At 50.6% G+C, this 9,594-nt stretch overlaps 1 protein-coding gene across 9 annotated transcripts in view; it reads left to right on the top strand.

The window, feature by feature from the left end:
• Positions 1–9,594, top strand: part of Kif17 (kinesin family member 17) — a 71,471-nt gene continuing 61,877 nt past the window's right edge. For 8 of the 9 annotated variants that reach the window (XM_008838598.2, XM_008838597.2, XM_017799519.2 and 5 more), the window contains exons 1-3: positions 1–303; positions 7,507–7,653; positions 8,554–8,655. In XM_008838598.2, coding sequence (XP_008836820.1) covers positions 73–303; positions 7,507–7,653; positions 8,554–8,655 — 480 coding nt within the window. In that variant the 5' untranslated portion in view covers positions 1–72. The other variant, XM_029566196.1, reaches the window with a different exon arrangement.

Genomic DNA, 9,594 nt, shown 5'->3' with positions numbered 1-9,594 from the left:
CCCGCGCCCGGCTCTGGTTCTGCCCCCTGCCTAGGCCTTGTGCCGGGGCTGCGCCTCCTGGGCCGGGTTGCCATGGCCTCGGAGTCTGTGAAGGTGGTGGTGCGCTGCCGGCCCATGAACCAGCGCGAGCGGGAGCTGAACTGCCAGGCGGTGGTGACAGTGGACTGCGCCCGCGGCCAGTGCTTCATCCAGAACCCTGGCGCTGCCGACGAGCCCCCCAAGCAGTTCACCTTCGACGGCGCCTACTACATGGACCACTTCACCGAACAGATCTACAACGAGATCGCGTACCCACTGGTGGAGGTGAGGGCGCCCCGAGACTGGAGGGCCAAGCACGGGGCGCCCAGAAAGTGCCAGAGGGATGGGTGGGTGACCCAGCCCCTGCTCACAAGCCAAACCAGAAGGCCCTAGGCGCAGGTGGGCAGCAGCAGGTTGGTCTGAAGGCTCTTGTACAGGCTGGAGGCGGATGAACTTGCCCACTGTGGTGTCCCACTTCCCGGTTGAACCAAACACCCCACCTGGTCCTCACCCCCATTCCTCAAAGCCACTTTACCCCCGAACCCCAGAACCCAGGATCACTGGTTCTCTATCCTCATCCCAGACCTGCAGGGTCCTCTGTCCTCGCATCCCTCCTCCTTCTTCAGACCGCGGTGGCTTATACTTGCTCCCAATTTCACCTCCACAAACGGCTTCATAGCATTTTCTCCTTTCTTGGGAGTTGTGGGGAAAAACCTGTCTTTCTAAAGAGGGAACAGTGTGCAAGCTGCCATCTGAGGCTCTAGGCCCTGCAGCAGAGACTGACTGACATTATTTAACCTAGAATTCCCAAAACATATAACATGGATGCTTTCTATTTTGACTGGCAGGCCCTGTAACATCACCCCCTTCAGCTGCTCTGTCTCTCCTGCCTATTGAGAGAATTGATGTGTTCTGAAGCCCAGAACCTGGGCTGGCTCCAAGCCAGGAGCAGGTGCCCTGGTAGCATCTAGGGTCTCTGCCCCCACTGAACTCTGACCCTGCTCCCAAGGCTTTCTGGCTGCTGTCTTGAACCCCAGAGTACTTGACCAGAGATGGTGCACAGAGGACAAGGGGCAGCTTCTAGACTCTAGGGATAGTCCAGTTGTCCATCTGCTGGCCTGGTCTCCCAGACTGGAAGGGACCTGAGAGGTCATCTGATTCAATTCCTTGCTTCTTTGATCCCTGAATGTGCACCAAGTAAAGGACCGGCTTTGGCTTGCCCACATGGTCCAGAAGCAACCCCTTCCACCCACTCAGAGGCCCCTGGAGCATCCAGCCACTCACCTTGGCTCTCTGTCCCAGAGGCCCTGCAGAGAAGTTGCCTCCCTCTATCCAGGGTTGGCCTCTTGGATATTTGAACTTGTGTTCCTCCTTGGCCTGGCTTCTTCTAAGACCCTCAGGCCTGCTTGTGTTGAGGTCTTGTTCCCCTCTTCTTCATGGTGAGGGAGACACTAAAGACAGTGACAGGCCCATCAGATCTCTCCTCCAGTTTTCTCTTCTTCCCGAGTTCCATTGGGCAGACCTGCCTCTGGACATTTCCCAGACCTCAGAGTTGTCATTCATTCATTCATTCATTCATTCATTCAATTCATTCACAAAACATATCTCAACACTAGCTTGAGCACAGTGACCATGTGTGTCAAGGGAACACAATGCTGCCTCAGCAAGCTCAAGGTCAGAGAAAGAAGCAGCTAAGCTAATAGTTAGCAATCAGGATGTTGAGGAGGGAGAGAAGCCCAGGACATTGGCAGCTGGCGGAGGCTAGCAGATGTGTACTTGGATGGATGGGAGGACAGAGAGAGACCAAAGCTTCGACTTTCGGGATGCTGTCTAGACAGGAAGGGGAAGAAAGGGCCCTCTGGGGAGAGACTAGCATGCAGCACTTGGTGTTCACAAGAAGACTGAGGCCTGAGGAGTGGTGGAGCAAGTAAGGGACAGTTCTGATTCCCCATGTCCAGCTTCCATCTCGCTGCCTCCCAATAGAGGAACAGCTTGCAATACATATACAAATCGTAGCCCTGGCTGACTTGAGCCAGGAGCAGGTGCACACTTGGGACCAAGGGCTGGGTGTGACCCCTGACTTATTCAGCTCTGTCCTTGCCCCCAGGGCTTTCTGGTTGGGTGGCTTGAGGCTCTACCCAGGGTCCTTCCTTCAGAGCCCATCTCGTGTTGTCCCTCTGCTTTGATTCTGCATTCTGGCTTTTCCTCCTCCATCTCTTCAATCTGGGCTCAGTCCCTGATCTTTTGTCTCTGACTGAGCTTTTCAACTCTCCTGGGGCTGTCTTCTTCACACCAACCCCTGGCTGACTCATATGCCCTCTGCCTGGTCCACAGCCCTTTTTAAACCAGTGGCTCTGTCATCCCCTCTCCTGCTTCTCACTATATCCTCTGAGTCACCTCTTGATGACTTACCAACAGTCTAGACACACAACTTTTGTCAAGACCAGGCTAAGAAGGGTAGGCCCGGTTCTTTGTGCAGCGGCAGCTATAAAATGTCCAGCTAGAGTGACATTCAGGAAGGAGCAGAAAGGGGACATGTGTAATGTAGGACAGATGTTTTCATTTTAATTCAGTAGTAGAAAAGCTGTGTAACATGTCCAATATGACGTCATGGGGATTCTGGAGGATGCTGACACGGGGGTAGAGTCCATTGCTGGGCTGGGAGTGCAGCTTGGTAAACATAATGAGATGTGGCAGCACAGACTGGTGGACAGGCGGACAGTCCAGACCTACCTGTTCCATGTCGTTTTGTTCCGGGGGGACCCAGAGCTATCGGTTATTGGGTTTTGTCCCAGAAATACACCTAAAGTTGGTTTCTACTTAACTCCAGAGCAGCCCTGTCCTATAGAACACTCTGGAATCATAGAAATGCTCTGGATTTGTAGTGATCAGTTAGGTATCCACTGACCATTGGTGGCAAGTGGTCCTGGGAGTGAGACTGGTACCACTGAGGAACTGAATATATTAGTTACTTTTGCATTGCTATGAGGGAGGAAAGTTTCATTACGGCTCCTGCTTTCAAAGTCTCTCAGCCCACCAGCAGAGGGAGGCGGGCAAGGCCAGAGGATCATGGGCAGGGAATATGCCAGAACAAGGGACTGGGCTATAAACTTCAAAGTCCTGCCCTTTATTACTTAACTTCCGCCAGCTCACCTAAAAGTTCCACATCTCACACTCCCAACCGTGCCACCCGTCAGGAAGCAAGCACTCAGAACAGGAGCCTGTGTAGGACTTTTAGGTTAAATCCATAATAATGAATTTTCATTTAATTTTAATTAAGTTGAATTGAAATAACCACATATGGTTAGCAGTATCAGCTGGAGCAGTGTTTGACATTGCAGACATTGTGAGTCACATATACAGCATTAGTTTTTTTCTAGTGACTGAATTTTTAAGACGTCAAAGGAGGGGCTGGAGAGATGGCTCAGCGGTTAAGAACACTGGTTGTTCTTGAAGAAGACTTGGGTTTGAATCCCAGCACCCACATGGCAGCTAACAACTGTAACTCCAGTTCCAGGGGATCTGATGGCTTCTTCTGTCCTCTGCGGGCATTGCATGACATGGGTGCACTTACCTACATGCAGGCAATACACTCATACACATAAAATAAAAATTAAAAAAATATATATATATATTGGTCTTTTTGAGACAGGGTCTCCCTGTAGCTCCAGCTGTCCTGGAACTTGCTATGTAGACCAGGCTGGCCTTGAACTCACAGAGATCCTCCTGCCTCTACCTCCAGAGTGCTGGGATTAAAGGTGTGCGCCACCATGCCCGGCAAAACAGTTGAATGTAGCATATCTCTAATATTTCAATAAACTAGAATTGCAGGTAACATTATATAAGAACTATCAGTGATGGGACTGGAGAGATGGCTCAGTAGTTAAGAGTACTGGCTGCTCTTGCAGAGGACCTGGGTTTGGGTCCCAGTAATCACATGGCAACTAACAACCATCTGTAACTCTAGTTCCAGGGGATCCAACACCCTCTTCCATCTTCCATGGGCATTGCATGACACAGGTGCACTTACATACATACAGGCAATACACTTATGCACAGAAATAAGTAAAATAAAAATAATAAAATATTTTAAAATAGAGCTGGGGGTGTAGCGCAGTGGTAGAGCACTTGCCTAGCATGTGTGAGACCCTGAATTCAATCCCTAGCACTGTGAAAAATAAATTAACTAGAGCTGGAAAGATGGCTCAGCAGTTAAGAGCACTTGCTGCTCTTCCAGAGAACCTTAATTTAGTTCCCAGGCCCCACATCTGGTGGTTCAGAACCGCCTGGAACTCTAGCTCCAAGGAACCCAGTGTCCTCTTCTAGCCTCCACAGACACTTGCACACACAGTCTCCTGTACATACAGACACACATGCACATATATAAACTAATTTATTTTTTGAGACAGTGTCTTCCTGTAGCCTCAACCAGCCTGGAACTTACTCTATAGACCAGGATGACCTTGAACTCAGAGAGATCCGCCTGCCTCTGCCTCCCAAGTGCTGGGATTAAAAGCGTGCACCACCACTCCTGGCAACTAAATATATTTTAAAAAATAAACTATTGCCGGGTGTGGTGGCGCACGCCTTTAGTCCCAGCACCGGGAGGCAGAGGCAGGCAGATTGGATCTTTGTGGATTTGAGGCCAGCCTGGTCTACATAGCGAGTTCCAGACCAGTTAGGGCAGGGTCTCTCTCTAGCCCCAACTGGCCTTGATCTCACAGACATCTGAAATCCTCTGCTTCTCCAGTGCTGGATTAAAGATATGTACCACCATGCCCTGCTACAACATTTTTTTTTTTGGCGGGGGGGGATCTTTTTTAGACAGGGTCTCCCTGTAGCCTCAGCTGTCCTGGAACTCACTAAGTAGACCAGGCTGGCCTTGACACAGAGATCTACCTGCCTCTTCCTCCTGAGTGCTGGATTAAAGGCATGTGCCACCACACCCAGCCTGTTTTTAGCTTTTTAAAAAAATATTTATTATTTTTATTTTATTGTGTGAGTATATTGCCTGCATGTATGTAAGTGTACCCCTGTCATGCCATGCCCAAGGAGATCAGAAGAGGGCATCAGATCCCCCAGAACTTGAGTTATAGATTGTTGAGAGCCACCATGTGGGTTCTGGGAACTGAATCCAGGTCCTCTGCAAGAACAGCCAGTGCTCTTTAACTGCTGAGCCATCTCTCCAGTCCATTTTTTACTTTTATGAGACAGGATCTCTATGCAGCCCCAGCTGGCCTGGAACTCACTATGTAGACCAGGTTGACTTCCATCTCACAAAGATCCACCTGCCTCTGCCTCCTGAGTACTGGAATTAAAAGCGTGTGCCACTAGGCCCAACAAAGGTGATTTTTAATTTATTTTATTTTATTATTATTATTATTTTTTGTCTTTTTGAAGCAGGGTCTCACTGTAGCCCCAGCTGTCCTGGAACTCACTATGTAGACCAGGCTGGCCTTGAACTCACAGAGATCTGCCTGCCTCTGCCTCCCAAGTGCTGGGACTACAGGCGTGCTCCACCATGCCCAGCAAAGGTGATTACTTTCATAGAGTCCTTTCCCTGGGGTTGGGCCATAGTGACACTCCTGGAACTGCTCCATCTTTTCAAGGGGAATTGGGTGCCTCCTGTTCTACCTGCAGGTGGGTTTGAAAGGCCCAGCACAGGCTACAGGTTGGGTCATCTCTCTGTCACTGCCTATCCCCACTTTGGGGACCCTATCCGTGTGGGTAGCCCACCACCTCTGAGGAGTGAGCCTACACCATGGTCATGTCTTCCATCAATGGGACAACTGCTCATTTTTGTCCCCCAAATAAGATTGCTTGTCCTCTGGGGTGAGGCATGTTTGTGAATCAGGGTCCCAGCTTTCTTGTACCAGAAACTCCCAGGGCTGCCTGCCAAGCTCAGTTTGGGTCACAGAAAGAGTTTTTGTAGTGGATCTAAATGTAGATACCATGTGGGTCCTTGGGGCCTGGAAGTGTTGTGTTAACTACTTGTCATAGTTCGAGGGGGTGCACATCATGGTGGAAAGACATAGTGATCAGGGGTGTGAGGTGGCTGGTCACATGGCATCCACAGTCAGGAAGCAGAGAGATGAATGCTGGTGCTCAGCTCACCTTCTCCCTTTATGCAGTCTGGGACTCCAGCCCATAGAACAGCCCTGCCTCCATTCAGGATGGGCTTTCCCACCTCAGTTAACCAAGCCTAGAAGATCCCTCATAGACTTGCCCAGAGATTTGTTTCCATGGTAATTCTAAATCCCATCCAGTTGATAATCAAGACGAGCCAGCACGGATGCCCATAGTAAGTTCTATGATTTGAGAGCTTGAGAGCTCAGTGAGGGCAGGGACTGTGGCTACCTTGTTCACCTCTCTACCCTGAGCCAGAACATGGTGCCTGGTATAGAAAAGTCAGTCAGTACCTATAGGGTGAATAAATGCATCCATGAATGAAGAATGACTTTAAAGGTGGTACCCAGTCTGTCCATCTTCCTTCTCAACCTCCTCATCCGTGCCTCGCCCCAGCTCCACCTGCTGTTAGTGTGTCTCCTCTGGGTCCCCTCAACCTTCCTCATCCTGGGACCTATTGAAATCTGAACCATTTTTTCATCAGCTACTTTTCTGCTCCATCTTTGCTGTACAGAAGGATTTGCCTGGTTCTTGTTACACTTTCCCGGGTCCCTTCTTTATACCCCTCCCCTCTCCTGATGCTGAACTTCTTTTAAAAATATTTTATTATTTTTATTTTATGTGTATGAATGTATTGCCTGCATGTATGTGAGTGCACCCGTGTCGTGTAATGCCACGGAGGTCAGAAGAGGGCTTCGGATTCCCCTGGAACTGGAGTCAAGGACGGTTCGTAGCTGCCATGTGGGTGCTGGGAATCGGACCCGGGTCCTCTGCAAGAGCAGTCAGTGCTCTTAACCGCTGAGCTATCTCTCCACTGATGCTGAATTTCTGTCTCTGTGTATCTCCCTGGCCTGGGTGAGAACTACTTGTGTCTGCCTCCCTACGTTCTGGGAAGACAGTGAGCACCTGCCTATGTGTGCACTTGGCTGTGCTAATGTGTGAGGTTATTTTATCTCAGCTTTAGGGGGTGCAGTTCTTACCCCTGTGACAAATGAGGAAACAGTCTTCAAAGATGGGTCCAGGACCGTGCAGTAGAGAGTGGAGATGGGCTGAGGGTGTGGCTCAGTGGCAGAGCCCTTGCTTGGCATGTATGAGACCTTGGGTTCCATCTCCAGCATTGTAAGGAAAATCAGTACAAGCACAGTGATATGATTTCTACACAGGTGGCTCCACAACATAGAGTCTTAAACATCTCCACATGGGAAGGATATTCTATCCCATCAGACCGCTAGCTGTTTGAAGATGGAGCTGTGCCTTATTTAGTGGAGACCCAGGGAGCAACCCTGAGTCTGGACTAGGGGACCATGATGCCCACCTGGGCCTGGTCAGCCAAACACCTGATTTTGCCCTCCTTTCATACAGGGTGTCACTGAGGGCTACAATGGTACCATTTTTGCTTATGGCCAGACGGGCAGCGGGAAGTCCTTCACCATGCAGGGCCTGCCGGAGCCACCCTGCCAGAGAGGCATCATTCCCAGAGCCTTTGAGCACATCTTTGAGAGTGTCCAGGTATGGGACTCATGGATGGAAGGGGCAAAGCTAGTGCCACAGATGGTCCCCAGGGGGTCCTGTGGCCAAGTCACGAACTATGGGATGCAGTCAGAACCCAGACTTGACTCAGTACCTGTCAGCAGAGGCCAGTGACAGGAGAAAAACGAGAAAATTCTACCCAACAGTTCCATGCTTTTCTCCTGCCATCTTTAGAGTTTAACATTCATTTGACAATTTATGTGGTCTCGGTGACTCCAAACGTGACATGAAGTGCTTGTAACAATCATGGCTTCCCTGTTTACTGAGCAACTACTACAGGTCAGGCCCTGTGTGAAGCCTATGAGTCATTACATGGACCCTGGACAGGCCACCTCTCATTGTGGTGGCCCCCAGAGGCATCAAAGGCCTGAGCTGCCAGCAATCAGCCTAGAGCCCAGGGGTCCAGGTGGCAGCTGCTGGAACTATGACTGTGGTTTCTCCACCTGAATAGTGGGGAGGCCTTCATTTCCCTTCCCATGAGGCTTGTAGGCAGCAAACTGCATAGACATCTGTGTAAGAATGATGCAGTTTTGCTGGGAGTAGTGGCACAAGCCTTTGGTCCCAGTACTCGGGAGGCAGAGTCAGGCAGATCTCTGTGAGATCAAGGCCAGTTTGGTCTACATTGCCAGTGCCAGGTCAGCTGGGGCTACAGGGAGACCCTGTCTCAAAAAGACCAAAAAAAAAAAAAAAAAAAAATGCAGCTTGGAAGCCTGAAGGTACTTGAGCTGGAGAGGAGGGTTTGCCAACAGGGCAGGGTGAGGGTGGGTGCTTGTGTAGCCCCAACACCCCCCTCCTCCCATCATGTCCCGGCTGTAGAGGCCTGGGCAGCAGGCGGGCTTGGCATCAGGCATCTCTATGTGCTCTGTCCACTTCCTGCAGTGTGCTGAGAACACTAAGTTCCTGGTCCGAGCTTCCTACCTGGAGATCTACAATGAAGATGTCCGTGACCTGCTGGGTGCTGACACCAAGCAGAAGTTGGAGGTAAGTACAAAACCCGTGGAGGGGTCCAACTGGGGCAAGCCAGTTTCAGATGATGCTTGCTTTTTAAGACAAGAGGCCCTTGGGAGACAGCGAAGGCAGATGGGCCTCTCAGCACAGTGAAGATTAGTGTTGATTGAGAGAACCTCATACACAGTCATAAAATGTCTGCAGTCTCCTCAAAGGCTAGATTCAGGGAGGAAGAACCTTGCTTCCTAGCAGTGGGGAGCAGAGCTCTGGACTTGAGTGTTCTCTCCAGATATACAGAACCAGGATGACTCTTTAGGGAGCCCAGAGAGATAGAGATATTGCTAGCCTGGACATGATGGCACAAGCCTTAAACTCAGCAGGAAGGAGACTGAGGCAAGAGGATCACAATTTCTAGGTCAGCCTAGGGCTACATAGTGAGTTCCAAGCCAGCCTGGTGTATATCATGAGTGCCAGCCTGGGCTATGTAGTGAGACCCTGTCTCAAAAAAGCCAAGAGAGGAGGGGGAAACAGAGGAAAAGGAAAGGGAAGGAGGGAGGGAGCAAGGAAGGGAGGGAGGGACAGAGGGAGGGAGGGAAGGTGGGAGGGAAACTGCTCAGGCCAGAGGCCAGTGCGTAGGCAGGCTGGACACATGGCTGGAACCCTTAGCCTTGATTAGAGGTACTGGTCTTGCTCTTACAAGCTGGATGGTCTGGTCCAGGGAGGAGAGGCCAGTGTGAGATGCTGACTCCAATCCATGTTGGGTTGTTTCTGGACTCCCCCTCCAGCTAAGTCCCTCATCCCAGGGTCCACCAAGAAGCCGGTAGTTCCAGTTTTAGGGGAGAAAGAGACAGTCATTCATTGATTCATTCAACAAAGACTTAACTGGGACAACCCCATGGGTGCCAGTGCGCCACGCCACATGTAGCACCAGACCTGTGTGGAATAAGCTTCCAGCCCCCCCTCCCTCTCCCC

Source organism: Nannospalax galili, unplaced genomic scaffold (genome assembly GCF_000622305.1).
Source record: "Nannospalax galili isolate Female #2095 unplaced genomic scaffold, S.galili_v1.0 scaffold2019, whole genome shotgun sequence".
Classification (NCBI taxonomy): domain Eukaryota; kingdom Metazoa; phylum Chordata; class Mammalia; order Rodentia; family Spalacidae; genus Nannospalax; species Nannospalax galili.
This window is presented reverse-complemented; position numbering and strand designations above follow the sequence as displayed.